The sequence below is a fragment of the Mastigoproctus giganteus genome, chromosome 1, assembly GCF_048544385.1.
Source record: "Mastigoproctus giganteus isolate SK-2022 chromosome 1, ASM4854438v1, whole genome shotgun sequence".
In the NCBI taxonomy this organism is placed as follows: Eukaryota; Metazoa; Arthropoda; class Arachnida; order Uropygi; family Thelyphonidae; genus Mastigoproctus; species Mastigoproctus giganteus.
The window spans coordinates 154,921,643-154,945,074 of NC_143575.1; the positions used below are offsets into that span (position 1 = coordinate 154,921,643).

The following is a 23,432-nucleotide window of genomic DNA, read 5'->3' on the forward strand; positions in this document are numbered from 1 at the left end:
CATGAAATTCTCTGAGCATTGTAAACAGGTTGCAAGGAAGGCCCATGGTGTCCTATCGATGATCTATCGAACTTTTGCAAGTAGAGATAGGGACGTGATAATCCCATTATATAAGGCTTATGTTAGACCACACTTGGAATACTGTGTTCAAGTATGGAGACTGCACCTAAAGAAAGACATCAAGTTTCTTGAAAGGGTGCAAAGACGAGTAATTCGCCTGGTGAGATCGGCAAAAGGGCGTCCTTATGAAGAAAGACTTCAAATATGTGGGTTGCAGAGTTTGGAAACTAGACACCTTAGAGGAGATTTGATTGAGGTGTTTAAGGCTCTGAGAGGCATCAGTAAAATGAATGAGGACGAAATTTTCAAGATTATAAATGATGCTAGAACTGGGGGACATAAATTCAAATTAAGGGGGGGAAATGTTTAGATTGGACTGCAGGAAGTTTTATTTTAGCCAGCGAGTTATAAATTACTGGAATAAGTTGCCTTCATGCGTGGTATAGGCTGACAGTTTGGGGAAATTCAAAGGTCATCTGGATTGTACTTTCAGGTAAGGGAAGCGCATAGGATGATAGGTTTAATTTCCTGTTTTTTTATTAATTATTATTATTTATTATTATTTTTTTTCTTGTTGTTGTTTTTATCATTGTTTTGTTTGGATTTTTTTTTTTTTGTTGTTTTTTGGCTGGTGCAGCATAAGCCATAGGCTTTCTTGCACCATGCGGCCATTACTAATACAAAAAAAAAAAAAAAAATTCCAGCAAATCTGCATCCTTCCTAAAGTGAGGCCTCCAGACCTGTATGCAGTACTCAAGGTGTGGCCTAACAATTGCCTTATACAAGGGGATAATCACATCCTTTTCCCTGCTAGAAAAATTCCTGTATAAACCTTTGTATTATCTACAAAATTAGAGAAGCCTCATATGACTTTATCAATATCATTACTAAATACCAAAAACAACAATGGAACCACCACTGAACCCTTTGGGACACCACTAATAATATTCATCTAACGTGAGCGGTGACCACTGATAACCACTCTCTGACTTCACTTAACCATCCCTTTAGTCATAGCATTAACTTTCCCTTAATGCCACAATGCTCCAATTTGTATAGCAGTCTTTCATATGGAACAGTATCAATAGCATTTCAGAAATGTAAAATATATGATATAAAAATTGTTTTTTGCATGTGGCTTCATTACTGCATCACAGTAACCAATCAGACTGGTCAGACAAGATCATCCCTTACCAAATATATGCTGTGACTGCTGCACAACTGCATTCCAGTATAGATGATCCTATATTACTTCTTTATCCATTATTTTCCTTGGAACAAAAGTCAAGATTACAGGTCTATAATTACTCACATCACTTATTCATTTACTCCCCTTCTGAACTGAGGAGACATATATGCATCTCCACGGATACTCTGAACATTAAAAGTTTACTAAAATCATGTGCTGCTTCTTTCAAAATAACTGAAGAGATTCCATCAGTCCCTAAGTGCATTATTTAGTTTTAGCTTCAACAATTTCTTTACCACATGCCTCTCATCACAAAATGATTAGCTCCCAGTCAGAATTAAAACAAATTTAGATATCACTAAAAACTAAAGAAGTCTGCTGTTTTTCTTTGCAAGAGACTTCTTGGTATCTGACAGCTTGCCTTACTCCCTTTGTGACTTTAGTGCACATCATTATATCTCTGTCAAAATATCTCTATCAAATTTCCATGGTACCAAGAAGTCAGATAAACATTTTCCAGGAAGATTCTGTTAAAAAAAGACTAGCAGCAGTTGTAAGTTTTTCTCATCAAGGTGCTGTATCATGATATAATATATCCCATCTGGCCCAGCGTGTTGTTCTGATGCCTTTCAAAAGTTCAAAGTATTGGAGAGGCTAGTTATATGGAAGTAACAGTGAAGTTCGAAAGTTGATGGGTCTTTGTTCGGTGGTGGTGGTCTTAATTTTCTGGAGTGTAGGTTGAAGCAGCTGAGACTTGGGCAAAGGTTTTACCCAAGGCATTTGCTATGTCCAGAGGAGCAGAGAGTTCTTGCCCATTGCAGGAAAGAATTGGGGAAGGAATGGTTGGAAACTTCCTGGAAAGCTGCCAACTTTTCTTCCATATTAATCTTGAGTCAGTGTTTCTATTGATAGTTAATGGAAACAGAGTCCAAGAATCTTTCTTGGCTTGTCTTTGAAAGCACTTTTGCCCTTAGCTTCTTATAGTTAACAAGATTAACTAAGGTTGGAGTTTGATGAAATAAATTCCAAGCTTTATTTTTTGATGAGAAGTTTTTGATTAAAAGTGGTTGTTGTTTAGAGAGTTTTTGGTGCAGTGGCAACATAGGCCCTATTGCATTTAGCAAATGACATTGAAGACAATTTCATTAGCTTTTTGTAATGACTATATTCTATTAAACAGATCTGTTATTTTTAGAAATATGAACACTTTGTCATGAGCTGCATCTTCTCCTATTAGGTGTGTTAGGGTCAGTGAGTCCTGCCTATCCTGTTGACATTAAAGATTGTTTGTCAGGCCATTTAATAAAAGGAACATACTATGAAAAAGTGCTTGAGGTTTGTCTTTTGCAATTAAGTGTAGATGTGTTAAATGAGTGTGTCCAATGTGTATTCTTGCAATGACAACTTCCCCATGTTTGTTCATTCGATTTCCATGGCTTTAGATAAGATTTAATTTGGAACAGTTTGTTATTCAGCTGGTTTTGCTAAGTGTCAAGGTATTTCAGTATGCCATACACCAATTCTTGCACCCTTTCTATTTAAGTGTATCCAATCCCTATAGAAACAGTCTCTCCTGTTAGCAAGAACAGACCACACTGAAAAAAAAAATTCTAGCCCATGAGTCTTACAGAATCTCTTCAGGGCCGAATTGATTGACAAGGCCTATCATGTCTGGGCAGAATTGCAGACACTTTCAAATTTAACCATAACTCATGACTATTTTTTTCAACATTGACTTGTACTTGTTAAGTAACTCTGCAGATCTCTTACTCTTAAGGTCATTAGTGCCAACTTTTCCAACAATATCACCTTTTATGCCCTTAAAATATTACATCTGCTCTACATCGTCATCAACTTCTGCCCCTGGCAGACATACCCTGGTCCTGTTCCACCTATCCTTTTCGCATAATATATTCTCAGTTTCCCTGACAATAGAGTCACCAACAATAAATAGCTCCTGTGGGACCAGCGCATTCTTCCTTGGAGATTGCCACTGAGCAGGATCGTATGTTTTACTTCAAAACATATTATAGATGTGCATGTGTCCACTTTGATCTCCTTGTCAGAAACTTCCTAATTTGGAATCTCCTCTTTTTCATCCCCTCTAGCTTAAAATCTCTCTCTCTCTCTCTCTCTCTCTCTCTCTCTCTCTCTCTCTTTCTCCCCCATTTTGTCCAATTCAACTGTTGCCTACATTGTTCCCCCAACTCCACTAACCACTCTGAACTCTTTGACTTCCTTTCTTTGAAACTCTTTCTCCAGTCAAACTTTCCTAACAGTGAAGTAATTTTTCTAGATTTAATACAGGTGACCCCCGCTTAACGCTGATCATTCATTCCGGAAAAACAGAGCGCTAAGTGAATCCGCGCTAAGCAAGCGCCGCTTTCCCATAAGGTAACACATGTATTTATGAGCTGCGGTCAGTGCCATAGGATACACCTAAATAGCTCCTGTTTTTGCACGAACTTTTTTTACACGAATTTGATTTAACACGAATTCAAAATAAATATTTCAATCTCTTTTTACGCGAGTCATTTTGATTTAACACGATTTCTATGAATTTTTTTTGCCTAAATTCTAAGATTTTTTTTTTTTTTATTTGTGGCATATTAGTATCATTTCTATATTACACGCACCAATAGATTAGTGTGATTATCAGCTATTTATTAATGTGATGGATTAGCTAGTGTGTGCGTTTTGAAATGCGTGCTTTTGTTTACCAATGTGTACGTCTAGGTATCTATGAATCATCAACGTTTTTATTGAATTTGGTGCACATCTACGGTATTTGTGCATTGTATCTTCGAAAGACATTTAGTAGTAAGCTCTATTTCAAAGTGAAAGAATCTTTAGTGAAATTTGTGCACATATAAATTTATTAATTTTGCCTATAGTCAATAAATTGTAAGTTTACAAATTTTTCATACTTTTTTTATTAACTATAACTGAGATATTTTTCGGTAGCCCTTATATAATGTCGAATAATTCGCCTATTACCAAAATGAAAAGGAAAGCGAGTTCTTTGGAACTTAAAATTCAAATTTTAGATCGTCTTGCAACTGGACAAGGGGCTACGTCTGTAGGAAAGCATTTTGGTGTACATGAATGCTACCGTAAGAAATATTAAGAAAAATGAAGCTGCAATTAGGAAGTCGGTATGTTCTGGAACAAAAGTAAGTGTTAATTCATCATCATATACAAGAGATATTGTCAAGGAAAAAATGGAAAAGGCTCTGGTAATATGGATAGATCAGTCACAAAAAAGAGTACCAGTAGATGGAAATGCCATCAAGCAAACAGCACTAAGAATTTACAGACAGATTAAAGAAAAGAAGCCAAGCACTTCATCTCAAACGAAAAACAGAAAGTTAAACAGAAAGTATGAATTTTCTGCGAGTACAGGTTGGGTGATAGGGTTTCTTAAAAGGAATGCTCTTCCTAATATAAAAATTAAAGGTGAAACTGCATCTGCAGATGAACCGGCCACTAAAGTATTCCCGCAGGAACTTGCAAAAATTATTGAAGACGGAGGATGCACTCCTGATCAAGTGTGGAATGCAGATGAAACTGGTTTCTTCTGGAAACGAATGCCGAACAGAACGTATGTAGCCAAATCGCAGAAAAATGCTGGTGGTTTTAAGGTAGCCTAAGGATCGTGTGACCTTGTTATTTTCCTCCAACGCTTCAGGAGATCGTATGTTGAAACCACTGCTGGTAAATCGAGCCCTAAACCCACGTTCAATGAAAGGTGTAGATATCAATAAACTGCCTGTTCACTGGATGTCAAACAAGAAGGCCTGGGTGACAACTGCTATCTTTACAGAATGGTTCAACAAATGTTTCGCCCCAGAAGTCAGATGTTATATGAATTTGAAAGGTCTCGAATTTAAAGTTCTTCTGATTTCTTGACAATGCACCCGGCCATCCTGTCTTGGAACACCCAAACATACAAATTTTATGTCTGCCACCTAATACTACATCTTTGATACAACCGCTAGACTAAGGTATAATTGCGACAATTAAAACATACTACGTAAAACGAACATTCCAACACGTTTTGGACAAACTGAATGATGAAACACTAACAGTCATTAATGTGTGGAAGAAATTCTCAATTATGGATTGTATCAATCAAGTTGGATTAGCGTTAACTGAATTAAAACCAGCAACTTTAAATGCGTGTTGGAAAGCGGTTTGGCCACAATGTGTAAAAAGCAAAGATCCCATCATCCCTAATTCGACCGAATTTCCCAACATCATTACAATGGCACACAAAATTGGTGAAGAAGGATTCGATGACCTATCGTTTGAAGATATTGATGAATTGTTAACCGACAAAGCCCTAAGCGAAGATGAAATATTAGAGGTTGTCCTTGGGACTCCTTATCCCACAGAACGTAGTGATAATGAAGAAAATGATTCTGTTCTAAATGCAGATTTAATAAAAGAAGGTCTGGAACTGGCCAGAAAATTAGGTAATCATTTTGTCAAACATGACCCTAATGAAGAACGCGCTGGGAAGTTTCAATGTGAACTGAAGTTGTTGACAGCCTCTTACAGAGAATTATATAACGGCCTAACCAAAACACGAACACAACGATTAATAACTGAATTCGTTCGTAAAAACCGGTGAAACATCAGCACCAGAGGAGACTCGTGCTGATTTTTCTCAAGAGATCACAGATAGAATTTCATAACAGAGGAAGAAGACCATGTCCACAACATTTCTAGTGATATTCCAGTCGTACGGAAACGTATGCGCCGTTTATTATCAGAAAGTGAAAATGAATAAAATCTTGTTATGTGTAAAACAGATTTTTTTTGTTCATGAAGAATTTTTTTCATTTCATATGCATACAAATTTACTTTAATACATTTTCATTACATATTATTACATGTGTATTTTGTTGAAATAAAATAATAGGCTTAAAACAAATATTTTTATGTGTTTTGTTTTTTAATTATTTTTACTGATTTTTTAGATCCGGAACCAATCGTCTTTCCTTCCATAAATACAATGTCTTTTTTTACACGTATTTTTCAGGAACATATCTATCGTGTAAAAACAGAATTAGGTGTATTTCCTAATGAATAATAAACAGTAATGAAAAGATCCACAAATGTTGGTCAAAATATTTAATATTCAAATATTTGCACATATAAAATATTCTGCATTGCATACGTATAATTATGTGGTAACTACTTGCGTATCAAAAGTAAATTTAAAATTCCAATTAAAATAATGAATTTAATTTAATTGATGAATTTAATCATGAAAAATGTGTGGATTTTGAGTTGAACTTTGGCCCTCTTCCAAATAAACTAAAAGGGGTATTAATTTTAAATCCCCCGCAGCGTTAAAACCAACAATAAAGTCAACCGATCCTTCACCGCTTTGAAACCTGGCATGTTTTTTACTTCTTTTAGGCATTCGTTTCCACAAAAGTCCTGCTTCAGCTATGTTAAAAACTTGTTGAGAAGTATAACACATAATATCCCTCTTCAATAATTTTAAAAGTTCTTTTTTTGAAAGTTTCGGCTCCTTGATCTGCACTTGCGGCTTCTCCCTGGATTTTAAATCTATTCAACCAGTCCTTACCAGTTTTAAATGGTTCCACATTTTTTTTTTTTTTTTAGGCGAGTTTTCTTCAGATCATCATATTGGCTAATCTCTTTCTCTCTCTTTTTAATATTTAACTTAACTGAATTCTGCATTGGAATATTATCTTCAATAAAATTAAAGTCTTTCCATTTCAATCCTAATAGCCGGCCTAGTCCTAGTTGCTTGCAGTGGAACAGCTATCTTTCCCGCTGCAAAAATTAATTCTTTATTTTTTTATAATTGTTCTTACAGTTAAAGTTGCAAGTCCTAAATTATGGCACACATCCGTTTGTCGTTGACCGGAATCGATTTGCTTCAAAACGTCTAATTTACTTTTCAAATTCAGTCTTTTTCTTACATTTATAGTCTTTGTACTGCGCCCAGACGTTGTTGCTTTTTCATTCCTATCAGTCATTATTAGCTCTTCGAAAATGTAACTGCGTTGGTTGAATTAATTACGATACAATGGTCAAGTAAACTTTCCGTTATGCACAATGTCTAATACTCTACTGAGTGATGACTAGACTTCGGATAAATGCATATAACGCAAATATTACAAGCAATATACTTGATCATTTTTTAAAATGTCGATCGCGGAACTACGTTACAAGTCACTGTACTGAAACTAAATTAGCGTGCGAGAAAATTTTACTGAGCGTGGGAAAATTTCTCAAGTCGGCGTGGCAAACGTTTTAATGCTGTTTTGCTATTCATTTTCAAGCTATCGACTCCATCAAATGAAACGATTTCGTTAATATGTCAAAAATGTAATCTGTAAAAGAGCGTTATAGTGATCTGTGACAGCGTTATAGTCAGATACGGGTTATAATATAAGAACAGCGTTATAGCGAATCAGTATAAAGCGAACTGCGTTATAACGGGGGCTTGCTGTATTCACAACTCCAAATGGTTGAGAAGCCAAGGCTTTTGCAAATACTAATGATCTCCCACAGATTGTTCATTTATCTACCAAACAATTTACCTGACAGTCTCCGGAAAATCTTAACGACACACCCGAAACTCTTGGTTTTTTTCTCACGAACACCCTTAAAAATACGTAGTCAAGGCACCTCAGATTACAACGATGATCTTCTCTATTGGAGCTTTTCCCTCTTGGAAATTACAGGAATGCGAAATAGTGATGATCTGCAAGACTTCTATTTTTCTGTTCCTTGGTTGGATTACTGTTTTACGTCTTCTAATTCCAATGTTTGCTCAGATCATTTCAGTAAAATTAGGGATATAAAATCCTTTATTCCACTTTCAAACTTAAAACCTTCTTCTTCTTTATAAACCTTGGTTTTTCCTAAAAATGTGCTAAGGCATCAAGATAACGTTTCATATCTCAATTTGGCCTGCATCTCCAGCTTCAGTTTTGCCTACACTAGAGCTTGCAACAATTATAAGTCATCTTATTCTGTAACTTAATACTATCCATTTGATGTTACCTTCTTGAGTCCTTCTATGCCATTCCTTTCTATCTTGGTTCAAGTGTTTTGCTAACTTTGCACTCTTCCATTTCCTCCTGGGTAGTTCTCACCATCACTTACCCTCCACCCATAAATCTAGGATCCTATGCAAATAGGATCATGGTTCATCCTCACCCCCTGTCATTATATATCCAAACTATCCCAGTCTCCTTTATTTTGTTTTATCCCACTTGGAGCAACTTGCCGGCTTCTTATAACATATAAATTACTCACCTGATACCCTCTTATAGCTCCACTCATCCACCTTAATTGCATTTCAGTCACACCCAACCTCTGTTCTTGTCTCTTTTTTAATGTCCAGTATCTGGAACGAAATCCAAACCTTAAAACTTGTCCTTCAGCATAACTGGAACTTGGGGTCACCACTTACTTTGATTCAACCATCCACAAAAAATTCTGTTAGTCACATCTTCATCAATAACCCCACCCTGTTGAATTACTCAACCCAGATATTTAAATGAATTCCATTGCTTTATCTCCTACTCTCCTATCCTTATTACTCTATCTTCCTCTATTCCCATCTACAAAAATGCATTTCAAATATTTAGCATTAGCAGAGGCATATAATGCAAGAAAGCAAGCTTATGCAGCATCAGCAAAAGAAAAAAAAAAAAAAAAAAAAAACACGCTCCGATTTCACCCCTCCATTTGTTCCAAATACCTGTCCAGCTCAGCCTTAAATTTATTTAGGCTATTAACTTCCACAACAAAATATGGAAGTCTGTTCCACCAATCAACTATCCGCTGGCTAAAGGCAAACTTCCGCACATCTATCCTACAACTGTCTTTCCTCAATTTGAATTTATGCCCTCTCAGGTGATTATTCTGAGCAAGAGGAAGATTCCCATCAGCAATGAGTATGCTCAAACCATTCAAAGCTTTATACACCTCAATCAGATCACCTCGCAGGTGCCCAGTCTCCAAACACTGTAATCTGCAAGACTTAAGCCTTTCTTCGTAAGAGCAACCCTTTGTTCCATTTACTAATCTTGTTGGCATTCTCTGTATTCGTTCCAACACCTCTACATCCTTCTTGAAATGAGGCCTCCAGACCTGTATACAGTACTGAAGGTGTGGTCTGACCATCACCTTATACAAGGAGATAACCTCCTTATCCCAGCTAGAAAAATTCCTGTATATCATTGACAAGAGCTACTCTTGCAGACTATCTGCACCATGAGCTACTCTTGCAGACTATCTGCACTGCTCAGAAAACTTCATATCAGCCTGCACAATTATCCCCAGGTCCTTTTCATTCTCTACCACTGTCAGTGTAAAACCACACATTCGATATGTTACTCTGGGGTTACTGCTTCCCATATGCAGTACTTGGATTTGTCAATGTTAAATTTCAGTTATCACCTCAACTTTTCTAGATCCTGTTGCAACAGCATACTGTCATTAACAACCCTACCAACCTTCACATCGTCTGCAAACTTGGACATTAAGCCTGATATACCACCATCAATATCATTTATAAATATAGAAAACAACATTGGACCCAACACTAAACCCTGGGGGACTCCACTAATAACATTAGTCCATGAAGAGCAGTGTCCATTGATTACCCCTCTCTGTCTTCTCCCACTCATCATCATCATCAGCCATTTTCAATCCACTGCAGGATGAAGGCCTCTCCAGCAACTTTCCAGTTCCTTCTGTTTTGAGCACTGGTCATCCATTTACTACTCAAAAACTCATGAATTTCATCTATCCATCTCCGCCTTTGTCTTCCAGGTTTTCTTCTAGCTCCTCTTGGGTACCATTCTGTTATTTTCTTAGTCCATCTGTCATCATGTCTTCGAGCTATGTGTCCTGCCCAAGACCATTTTAGTTCTTTAGTTTTGATAAGAATGTCCTTTACTTGAGTTTGCTGCCTAATCCATGTGTTTCTCTTCTTATCTAACAGTCTGATTCCCAATATAATTCGTTCCATTCTTCGCTGTGTAGTTCTTAGCTTCTCTTCCATTCTTTTGGTGAGTGCCCAAGTTTCACTTCCATAAGTCATGGTGGGGAGTATACATTGATTCATTATTTTACGTTTCAGACAAACTGGGATATTGCTCTTCAGTATGTGACTATATTTCCTGAATGCTATCCATCCAAATTTTATTCTTCTCTTGACTTCCAGCCATTTATCATTATTACAGCTAATAACTTGTCCCAGATAAGTATATGACTCCACCTTTTCAATTACTGCTCCTTCAATCATTATTTCCCTTTCCGTGGCATACTTGTTCATCATTACTTTTGTTTTAGCCATATTCATCTTTAGTCCAAAATCCTTACTAACTGTGCATAACTGATTAAGATTTTCCTCTAATTCTTTGGGATCATGGCTTATGACCACAATGTCATCTGCAAATCGTAAATGGTTTAGGTACTCTCCGTTCACATCGACTCCTTTCTGCGACCAGTCTAATCTTCTGAAAGCTTCCTCAAGGGCAGCAGTAAACAGCTTCGGAGATATTGTGTCTCCTTGTCGAACTCCTTTCTCGATTTTAAATTTGCTACTGTCTTTGTCTAGTCTAATAAAGGATGTAGCACTCTCATATATTTTCTTCAAAATCATAATATATGGAGTATCTATGCCTTGTCTTTCCAATGCCCGAAACATTGCCTTATGCTGTATGGAGTCAAATGCCTTTTCATAATCCACAAATGCCAGGCATAATGGTGTTTTATATTCATTTGCTTTCTCCATTAGCTGTGATATTACGTGAAGGTGATCCATAGTTGAGAATCCTGTCCTAAAGCCAGCTTGCTCTTTCGGTTGATTCTCATCAAGTATTCTTTCTAATCTGTTAGTAATGACCCTTGTGAACAACTCGTAGATATGGGATAACAAGCTAATTGGTCTATAATTTCCAATTTCTGATTTATCTCCTTTCTTATGCAGCAAAACTATGATTGCATTATTCCACTGCTTAGGCATCGCACCTTTTCTAATGCACTTTGCACCAGTCTAATCTTCTGAAAGCTCAACCATCCCTTTATCCATAGCAGCAATATGCCTCCAATGCCGCACTGCTCCAATTTGTGCAGCAGTCTTCCATGTGCAACAGTAATAAAAGCCTTTCTAAGATCCAAATATATGATATCAAAGTTATTCCCTGTATCCAGTTGCTTTGTGACCACATCACAGTATCCAATAAAATTGGTCAGACAAGACTTCCCCTTAACAAATTGATGATGCTGTGTCCGAGCTATAACTGAAGTCGTCTCTAGATGATCCTGTAGTGCTGCTTTCACCAGTGCCTCCATTAAATTCCCTGGAACAGAAGTTAAACTAAGAGGTCTATAATTACTTTTGTCGCCCTTTATTCCTCCTTTGTGAATTGGGGTCACATTTGCACATCTCCAGTCCATGGGTATCTCTCCTGAGTCCAAGGAAGCTCTCATGATTATGGCTAAGGGTTTGCTTACTTCCTTTGCTGCTCCTTTAATATAACTGGATAGATCCTATCCACTCCAGGTACCTTTCTTATGTGTATCTTCAACAATTTCTCCTCCATTTTCCTCTCAGTTATTACAAAATCATCTAGCTAACTGCCAGTGTTTAGTTCACCTCTGGCATTCCCTTCCCTGAATAACTCCTTGTGTGTGAATGTAGATGCAAAATAATAATTTCTTTTGTTAGCCACCTGAGCAGTATCATCAACAGTTGAACCATCGATATCCAGTGGACCAATCTGATTCATCCCCTTCCTTCTAAAGTTTACATACATAATGAACTCTTTCCTGTTTTTCTTTGCAACCTTTAACAAAGATTTCTCACAACTGCCTTTGCCTGCCTAACCTCCTTTGTGACTTGGTTACAGACCAGCTTATATCTATTGTTAGCTTCCATGTCATTAATTAATTTATTTGTATCTCATGCCTTTTTCTTCTCTGCCACATGTCTCATTAGGGCTAAACAATATTTCTTAGTTGTAAAGCCTAGTAGCTTCTAAGATTAATTCTTTGAATGCTTCCCACGTTGAATTTGCTGTTGGTATCATCATCACTTGGTCCCACCATATAGAATTTAAATACTGTCTCAGAGCACCATAGTCACCTTTACGAAAGCAAAAACCCATCCCTTTACCCTTGATGGTAGTTACCTCTTTGAGTAAATCCCACTTCGGCTCACTGTGATCACTGCCATCTACTGATTCCTTTATATACAGATTCTTAATGCATGAGGAATCACTACTGATAATCAGATCAAGAGTATTACTCCCTCTAGTTGCCTCCCGAACATGCTGCTGTAGAAAACAATCATCCAATAAATCCACAAAAGCCTTGCTAGCGTGTGAGTGACCAACCCAAAAATTCCAGTCAAATATCTGGGAAATTAAAATCCCCCATTATAAGACTCTGTGATTTACTGGTCCACTCTATTCCCCTGTACAGTTTTTTATTAGATAGTATGAATCAGAGCTGTAATACTCAATATGTTCTACGTTGATAATAATATTAGTAAATTAATAAGAGGAGTTTACCTCAATATAGTACGTGGAACACTTCCGTATGATACCCTCCAGAAATTAAAACGGAAAAAACGAAAAAATCGACAACTTACCGGTACATTAAAGTAAATTATAAATATAATTAAAGTAAAATATAAATAATTAAATAATCAATTTAACACAATTCAAAATCAATTCAAAACAATTAAAATTCAAATTAACGCAATTAAAAGAATCTAACGAAAATATTCAAAACGATTTTCCTTCCTGAAGCTGACAATGCTTTTCGACCGACTGTCGTGATCACAGGAATGAAAATTACCGAATCAGGCTAAACCTGCAACTTAAATAGTGATTATATGTCTTCGCGCATGCGCGTAAAGGTCCACGCATCGGAGATCAAATATGGCTGCCGAACATTAACAGAATTCTCGTGTAATTTAATTTCAACGGTTTCTGCAATTAATAGTCGCGTATAATTACGTTGAACGTTAAGTATTTTGGCCTCGTTAAATAAAAAAGTATGTTTTTCGTTAATGGCATGAAAGGCTAATTGTGACGCTGCTGAACGAGAAGCACGAACTGAGGCTTCGTGTTGATTTACACGAATATTAAGAGAAAACCGCGTCGAACCCTGGTAAGACGAGTCGCAATCACCGCAAGAAATGTTGTATACTAGATCATTAATTTGTGTTGCGAACGCGGAAAGAACCGAGCGATTGTTCAGTATAGTGTGTAACTTCCGTATAGGCCTAGCTATAATTTTAAATTCGGTATCTTTAAAGAATCTGTTAAGTTGTTTGTGCCACTGTTCAACATATGGGACAGAAATAAAGTATTTTTTGATATTACTATTGTTGATTGGTGTAGTATTTTTTATCCTATCCTTAGCTTGTACCCTAATTCGATTTATTGTGTTAATGGGATAACCCCTGTTCAAGAATCTGCTAGTTAATATTTGTATTTCTGAGTCCAAAGCAGAATCTGTCGTTGAATATTTATAGGCATTTAGAAATTGATTAAAGATAATCGATCTTTTGTAGGTGAACGGGTGGTAGCTATTATAATGAAGAAGCATACTGGTGTTTGTGGGTTTTCGATAGATGCTAAATTGTATTTTGTTCGAGTCACGGGTAAGCGTGAAATTTAGAAAGTTTAATGACTTAGTATCCGTATCTTCCCTTTCCAATGTAAATTTGAGTCTAGAATGAATGTTATTAAACGAATGTAAAATGTCTTGGATAGTACTACTATCAGTAATAACTAGAACATCGTCTAAATACCTCCCATAGTATGTGATACGGGGACGAAAAGGTGTCAAATGTATCTGTTCAATCGTTGAGAGATAGATCTCTGACATTAAGCCACTCAGGCTCAAACCCATTGGTAATCCAAAAATTTGTTTGTACACCTTGTCTCGAAAGGTGATGTAGTTAGCCTCAGCTAATAGTTTAATTAAGTGAAAAATTTCCTTAATGGGCAGCTTCGTATAATTAATCGGTGTCGAGTTTTTATTTAACATATCCCAAATAATATCTAATGTGTATTCAACGTTTACATTCGTATATAATGAGGTAACATCTAATGAGAATAAATTGTCATTGTCGCCGAGTCTACAGTCTTTAAGATTATTAAATAATGTATCGTAATTCTTAATCCCAAATTGTATAACTTGTCTAAAAGGTTTTATAATATTATATACATGTGTGGCTAAGGCTGAAAATGCCGAGTTCCTGTAGGAAACAATAGGTCGAATCGGAAATCCAAGCTTGTGTAATTTTACCTGACCAAAAAGTGCAGGAATATTGTATGTTCTGGCCTTCAATTCCTTCAACTGAACCATAGTAATGTAGTCGTTTTTACGATATGTGGTTAACGTTTTATTGTATTGATTTACCAAATTGGTAAACAGTGCCGGGTCCACTTCACGATAAGTGGAGGTATCAGACACAACTGAATCTAACTTATTAATATAATCATGTTTATCTAGTATTACCACTGTATCTCCTTTATCTGCCCTCTGTATAATAATGTCCTTATTTTCTCGAAGTTCTCGTAAAGCTGAACTGTCATGTGTATTCAATTTAGGAAGTCGCGTTTCTTTTATGTTATTTACTACTTGGTTAACTTGTTGAATAAATACATCTTTTTGTGGAACACTACGAAGTCCAAATTCAATATCAATTACGCACTGTTTTTTTGGCAGCTTTCGAGGTGGTAAATTATAATTTAATCCTTTGGATAAAAGTGAAATCTGGTCCTGCGATAGTGTACACGAGGAAAGATTTGTAACCTGTTGATATGTTGGTTCGTTGGATACTGGGTGAGGGGGTGTTCGTGAACTAGCCGACATATTCTGTGGTAGTGCGTTATGTGTCTGTGGGGGGGATGTCACCCAACTCGTGTGAACTTGGTCGCAAGCTCGCGACAATGTGTTAGAATTCGCATGAACGTGTCTTGAACTATTCGATAATGTTTGCAACTTATTAACGTGTCTGTTTTTTATTTCTGAGGCTTGTGCTTCCCGTCGCAAATCTATGGAGGTCTTCAATACAGACCAATCGTTCGGATGTAGATAATTTTTTAATTTATCGCGAAGCTTCCTAACCTGGGAAAGGTATTTTTGTTTATCCGAATATCGAGATTTTAAGGCAAGCTTAACAATATTACGTGCTGTCGCCGGTGATAGTTGTTTTATGCCTGAAATTTTTTGATTTAAATTCACCCTGGCAAACTTCGGAACGATGTTGTTTTGAAGGCAATATTTTAGGAAAGAAATATGGTAACTTTGGGCCGAGTACCTTAGTGTAGATTTAATGTAATTTTGTACCAAGCCATTCAAAAAATCTCCCATAATTGTGTATATCGATTGTATACTACTGGAGAGACAGGAAGTGAATGAAATAGTCAATAAGAGTTTGAAAATTAATTAGATAGTATGAATCAGAGCTGTAATACTCAATATGTTCTACGTTGATAATAATATTAGTAAATTAATAAGAGGAGTTTACGTCAATATAGTACGTGGAACACTTCCGTATGATACCCTCCAGAAATTAAAACGGAAAAAACGAAAAAATCGACAACTTACCGGTACATTAAAGTAAATTATAAATATAATTAAAGTAAAATATAAATAATTATTTATATTTTACTTTAATTATATAAATAATTATTTATATTTTACTTTAATTATATTTATAATTTACTTTAATGTACCGGTAAGTTGTCGATTTTTTCGTTTTTTCCGTTTTAATTTCTGGAGGGTATCATACGGAAGTGTTCCACGTACTATATTGAGGTAAACTCCTCTTATTAATTTACTAACAGTTTTTTATTATATTCATCAGAGTCATTAGGCCTATAACACACTCCTACTCTCAATTTTGATTTCCCAGTGCTTATGTCACACCAAACTGACTCGACACTGCACTTACTTGAATTTTATGTGTTTCTTAACTAATAGCATAACCCCTCCTCCCTTCCTATCCTGTCTATCCTTCCTGTACACATTGTACGCCCCAAATTCCAGTTCTGCATTCCTTATATCTGTGTGACACCACATCTCTGATATCTCAATAATATCTGCCTCTGATGTTTTGACCAACATCTGGGAAACACCTCGAATTCATCAAATTTATTTACCAAACTCCTAGCATTGGTGTACACACAAATATACATGCACCTGTTCCTATTCTTAGCTACCCTAACATAACCCATGTGTTTCCTTGTACTGCAATGGCTCCCAGCAGCCTCTGAAATTCCCTGCATCTTGTTTTCCAGGCTGTTGCTCATTCCAATAGAAGCAGTGGAAGAATCACTTTCACCTCTGCCAGTGGCTACTGTTAATCTATTAGTCCATGTATCCCCCCCCCCAAGCTAACAGTTTTCCATCCCACCTAACACTGCCTCGATAGCATCAGCAAATATTCTTGCACTCTTTCCATTTTAGTGTATCCCATCCCTGTAGAAGCAGTCTCTACTGTTAACAAGCACAGACCAGGCTGAGAAACTTTATTGAGGATAAGTCAATCTTCAATCCATTTGCTTCCAATAGCTTCCTTCAATCCTCTAGTCTTCCATTCGTTCCCTCTCTTGATTGATTAACCAGTACCCTGTCACCAGCAAACATCATACACCATGGTGTAGTCCCCCCAAATGTTCCCTGTTAGCTCATTTAAAATGAATACAAAGAGAAAAGGCCTCCGAGCAAACTAATGTAAATCCAGCCTTTCTACAAACACTCCTTACCCTTGAGACTACACCCTTGTACATATTATGAATAATTCTGATGTAGTCCCAAGGTACTAACTTCTTATGTAACAGGCCCCATAACATTTCTTGGAGTCCTATTGTAAGCCTTTTCCAGGTCAATAAAAATGAAGTGCAAAATCCTTTCTCTTCTCTTTGTTCTTTTTCATCAACTGTCTCATAAAATATTGGTTCCATGAGGGCCTACTTGGCATAAAACAAACTTGTTCCTTAAGATATTTACTTCATTCCTTAACCTATGCTCAATGACCCATTCCCATATACTCAGTATGGCATATAAACTTGGCTCCCCAGTAATTTTAACAGTCCATTTGGTTTTAACCATTATTTTTACATACTGGAATAAGAAAGCTTCAACTCCATGCATCTGTAATTCTCTTCTCAATGATAATTTTATTAAATAATTCCACAAACCATTCAAAGCCTATATGACCTAGCAGATCCAAGCCTACCCTGGTACTCTATCTAGTTGTACAACCATACAGCAATTCCTTTTAGACAAAGCCATGTCTACCTCATGTTACAATGCCTATCATTCCTATATTCTGTTTTATGCCATCTGCTGGCTCTCTTGGAAATTAATTTAATTGACCCTTAAAAACTACTTTCTCCGAATTTGCTTCCTGCACTTCCTCATCAGCCCATTGTATCTCTTTTGGATGATAAAATCTTTCCTTTGTTTCTCCTACTACTTTCACACAATGTCTTATTGTGTGAAATTATTGTCTTATTTGGTTCATCAGACTAACATTGTCAGTCTGATGAACCAAAAAACATTTTCCAAGGATTTGCACGCATTTAAGACAAGACGCTACAGCAAAAAAATATAGCAAATAAAATAAAATTATGCAACAAGCTGAGCACATTCAACATATAACATAAATGGAACTATAGTACCATGAACTAGGACACATTTCAACCAAGTTTTATGAAAGTTTATTCATAAATAAAAGATATTGAACACTGGCCATCAAGTAAGTGAATAATTCAATATGATATATTGAAAAAATTGCTATATTCATTTTTCCTGCCATAATCATGGAATTCATAATAATCAAAAATACATAATAGATATCAAAGCATTTTTTTTTTTTATGAAGTGATACTAAAGGAGAAACAAAATGCTTTCAATACTTTGTTTTTATTGAAACCTTTCTAATATTTGATATGATACTACTACATACCTGGATATATACGAAGAAATCCTGTACTACTGCCAAAAAACTGAAAGGACAGAAAAGGATCATAGGCCATGTTATTATGAAATGTCTGGTTTAAGTCTTGTGACCACTTGATCCCATTTAGTATTTCTGAAGCTAGAACACACAACGTAATTATACTTAAAATTATATAAAGAAAAGCATTATATATAAACAAAAACATACATATTAAGCTCTAGAGAAGAATTTTTTTTAAATTCATTAGTTCTAACAGGGCTTAATAAGTATTCCAGATGCAGGTTACAAGAAAAAATAATGGAAATACATCACAGGGACATATTTCTTGTATTTAACTGATACACATAAAGTGAAAGTTGTAGTACAAGGATAAAATTATATAATTTCCATTAAAGATATACAAAAATCTCATTCAGTAAATAAAGTCAAAAGATAATCTCAAATGCCAATCAACAAATACAAACTCAAATATGCAATTTTAAAAATATATATATATATACTGTATTATAATTATATATTTTCACACACATACAATTACGTACATAGTAAACCCTCAATTTAATGAACTTCAGAATCAATGGACATCATCCACTGAATCAGGCTTTTCAGTCATCCAAGACCTAGTGATATACATACCACAGTCTGACAGTATTTACCATTCTGCAATTACTCCCTTAGAGGAATTTAGGATGGCATGGGGAGTGACTTTTACTGGATGTCCACCGAAAGTTGTCAGATTTAATAACTTTGCAGAATGCTGGGATTTCATGGTCTCTACCAGAAGTTCCACAGACTGGAGTTACCTTACTGATTCTGGTGAACCTGCGACAGCCTCTAAGCATTTTTGCACAAGGAATGGGGGCAATTACTCAAAGACTTTACTCAAAGTCTAGTCTGATGTAGAATGCAGTATGAGGAATGCTGGTATCTCCTCTTGAGGATTTGTTTTCAACCTCTTGGGTCAGGAAAAGTCATCATCAGTGTGTTTTGTCACTAGTTTTGAGCTCGGAGGCCCTAAAGGTGGAAACGTATTGTTATCCATCTTTGCTCCTTTCAGCCCTGGGAGAATGGATTTCTTCTCCCAGGTTACCAGCCCTGCCGCGGGGAGGCAGGAGCAGTGCCGCTAGAGTGACCAAGAGGTATAAAAGTTAGTATATTAATTAAATGGAAAAAAAAAAGGTGATTTGCCTTTCTGAAACTTAGTTACAGATTGTAAGACTAAGTTTACTATTATTTAATGAAAATGTAAGAAAACTTTTATAAATGAACAAAAACTGCAGCTTCGAGAAAAACGCTCTAGAAATCACTGAGAATCGCTTGATCACTATAACGCTTGGCACCCAGGGCCAACCTGTGCAGCAATACATACATTTACAAAGATTTAAAAATGTCAAATGTGTCAGAGCTGTATTTACCACTGACTGTAGCTGTATTGATCGGAGACACACTGTTGTCATTCACTGTATTCATAAGATACACGTGATTGTAGGCTGACTCATGTTTTCAGGAGCTCACATTTTTCTGTTCAAACAGAAATTTTATGAGACGTGATAGCGTGAGCAGAGGAGCACATTTCTAGAAGTCACTACCATAAAACAATAAAAACAATTTGCAGCTTCCGATTTATTGGGCTTTTCATCAGTTAGTTCAATCTAATTATAAACAGGTAGTAAACTCGATCTTACTGCATTTGCGATAATACTGATAGCTGGAATTGTGTGGGTTTTTAAGCTATTATGATGAAATGTGTTTCCCATTCCATTAAATTTTCAATCATATAAAAAAAAACACAAATTTTCAGAATTTTTCTTCATTTACTTTTAAGCTTCATAAACTTGTCTCATTTGTGCAATTTGTGCATCCCATGTTCATTGTTATTGACTGTTTATCTTTTTTACTGTTTTAAATTCTACAATCCAAAAAAAAGTCAGTGAACAGAAATATAAATCAAACTTCATATCTTGTCAAGGCAAAGTGCTATATTCACTGTAATATTTATTTTTTTATTAGAAATTTTAAATGTTTAAACCTGTGTTAGCAATTTTATTGGGTTTTTAACTTTTTTTAGTGTTTTACTTACCAGACTGAACATTTTTTTTTGAGTGCTCTGCCCCTACCCTATTTTCCCATAAGCCCTGTTGTTTTAGTGGGCAGAATACCATAATGTGGAGATTTTTAGGAACACATGTACAGCGTTATAGCAGAACTGACTGTATTTTAGAAATGTGTACTTTTATTGGGAAGTGAATTTCTATCAGGGAAAATAACAACAACCATTATACAGCTTTCAGAGAAGATGCTACATGTTTCTCAGAGAATTTTCAGTGATTGTTCAAAGTTTAAAGAGGGCCACATGCCATTAAAGATGAGCTCATTCTGGCCACCTTCAACTTCAAAAATCAGTAATTCAATCACTGGTGTTTGTGATCTGATTAAGAGTGATTGGCATTTAACTATCCATGAAGCTGAAATTGGTATTTCTTAGGAGTTGTCAACCAATTTCACTAAAAGCCTTTGGAAACATGATATGTTTCAGCCAAGTTTATACCTTGCATTCTCTGATAATCATACAAAGCAGCAAAATCTCACGCTTCAATATCCTTGTCAAAATGCTGCTGTTGGCCCACACTGTTTCTTCCATCATTATTGGTAATGAATTGTGTGTATGGCTAAGACCAGGCCACAAAAGAACAGCTCTCCTAATTCTAAGGCCCAAAACAACTAAATAATCTAAATCAAATTTGAAGTTGTGCTTCTTGTATTTTTTGACTCAGAGGGCATTGTTCAGTATGAATTTGTCCTGCATGGTAGTTAAACAGCAAATAAGGAATACTATGAAACAGTTGCATAGCTATTGCGCAACACTGTTCAGAGAAATCAGGCAGAAATGTCGGAATCAGAGAAATAGCACTTGCTTCATGACAACAGCCGTGGACCCTCAGCACTTCCATTTCAAGAATTTCATGCAAAGCATTCCATCACAGTTGTCCTTATCCACCACATACTAAAAGCACCCCCCCCCCCCCAGTTAAAAGTCAATTTGAAAGGCCACAGACTTGCAAGAAGAGGATATTATTCAGAAATGCAACACAGGAACTATTAGCAATTCCAAAAAAGCTTATAAGGAATACTTCCATAAGTTGCAGAAGCAAATATCACACAGTGTGAAGGAGATTAATTCAAAGGAAATCATCTGAATAACTGTAAAATTCACCATTTCCAAAATATTAGTTCAGTAATTCATTTTTTTAAATCTCACCTCATATGATCTGTCATATGATTTTATATAAGGTATAATTTCTATCATTGCACAGAAATAAAAGCTTACATGATGCCAATAACTGCTTCAAAAACTTCACTCTCCCTATGTGTTTCAATTGTCGGATTTTTATTTTCACTGCACCACAATCTATAAAATAAACTACAAGTGTGTGGGTACTTGGATAGGAGAATCATATAGAACAGGGCTTCCCAACCAGCAGCCGCATGCTGCCTTTGGCAACAGAGAAGTGTTTAAATTTCGGAATAATCTGATTTCTAGTGGTTTCAAGAACCTTTAGTGATAAGTTTGGTGATTATGTATGGGAAGTGTGAAATAAGATATGAAACAGCCAAATGCAGGTGTTTCATTTCATTGTTGTCTTGTATTAAAACTTATTTTTAAAAGTTGTTTGTTTGTTATTTGGTTTTTAGGAGCATCAGCAACTCAGGCCATATTGCTCCAGGTATATGCGTTGGTCATTCCCTGACCTTTTCATATCCTCCGTTTTGGTGGTCACAGGCTCGAACCCCGGTCTAATCAAAATGCGTGTTTAAAAGTTGTGTAATATGATAATTTCCTAATGGCAACTATCAAGTTTAAATTTGTTTAGGTTTCTTTTCTTTTCTTAAACTTCAAACACTCAGCAGAAGTTAATAATAAAGAATCATTATGCGACAAATCAAATGTAACATATTGCAATTGCATTATTGTCAGCCATCATTTCAGCCTTGTTCCAGTATTCTCATTCTATCTTGTGCTTACATTGTGCAATATAGAAGGGGAGAAGTAACATTCTGATAGTAAGGTAAGCACTGACTCTAATTTTTTCATTGATAATTTCCTTTGGAATCATATTTATTATTTACTAAAAAATAGCTAAACGTAATAGTAACACTTATTGCCATACCTTCACTCTCATTTAATAATAGCTAATTAAATATGCTCTCCATTTTCCATATCATTAGAGTTATGAGTAGTGCAGTATAACAAATAATTTAATTATTGAAATCATGATCGTCAGCCATTTTCAATCCACTGCAGGACGAAGGCCTCTCCAGCAACTTTCCAGTTCCTTCTGTTTTGTGCAATGGCCATCCATTTACTACCCACAAACTCATGAATTTCATCTATCCATCTCCACCGTTGTCTTCCAGGTTTTCTTCTAGCTCCTTTTGGGTACCACCATTCTGTTATCTCCTTAGTCCATCTGTCATCATGTCTTTGAGCTATATGTCCTGCCCAAGACCATTTTAGTTCTTTAGTTTTAATAAGAATGTCCTTTACTTGAGTTTGCTGCCCAATCCATGTGTTTCTCTTCTTATCTAACAGTCTGATTCCCAATATAATTCGTTCCATTCTTCGCTCAGCTTCTCTTCCATTCTTTTGGTGAGTGCCCAAGTTTCATTTCCATAAGTCATGGTGGGTAGTATACATTGGTTCATTACTTTATGTTTCAGACAAATTTGAATATTGCTCCTCAGTATGTGACTATATTTCCTGAATGCTATCCATCCAAAATTTATTTTTCTCTTGAATTATTTTCCAGCCATTTATCATTATCAGAGCTGATGACTTGTCCCAGATAAGTATATGACTCCACCTTTTCACTTACTGCTCCTTCAATCATTATATCCCTTTCTATGGCATACTTGTTCATCATTACTTTTGTTTTAGCCATATTCATCTTTAATCCAAAATCCTTACTAACTCTGCATAACTGATTAAGATTTTCCTCTAAATCTTTGGGATCGTGGCTTATGACCACAATGTCGTCTGCAAATCGTAAATGGTTTAGGTACTCTCCATTCATATTGACTCCTTTCTGCAACCAGTGTAATCTTCTGAAAGCTTCCTCAAGGGCAGCAATAAACAACTTTGGAGATGTGTCTCCTTGTCAAACTCCTTTCTCGATTTAAAATTTGCTACTG

At 36.0% G+C, this 23,432-nt stretch overlaps 1 protein-coding gene across 6 annotated transcripts in view; it reads right to left on the bottom strand.

Annotated features, from left to right (window-relative positions):
- LOC150091205 (voltage-dependent calcium channel subunit alpha-2/delta-3-like) overlaps positions 1-23,432 on the bottom strand; it is a 1,918,419-nt gene that overhangs the window by 1,300,092 nt on the left and 594,895 nt on the right. For all 6 annotated transcript variants that reach the window (XM_090374703.1, XM_090374689.1, XM_090374699.1 and 3 more), the window contains exon 6: positions 18,249-18,380. In XM_090374703.1, the coding sequence (XP_090230829.1) occupies positions 18,249-18,380 (132 nt within the window). The remainder of the gene's footprint in view (positions 1-18,248; positions 18,381-23,432) is intronic.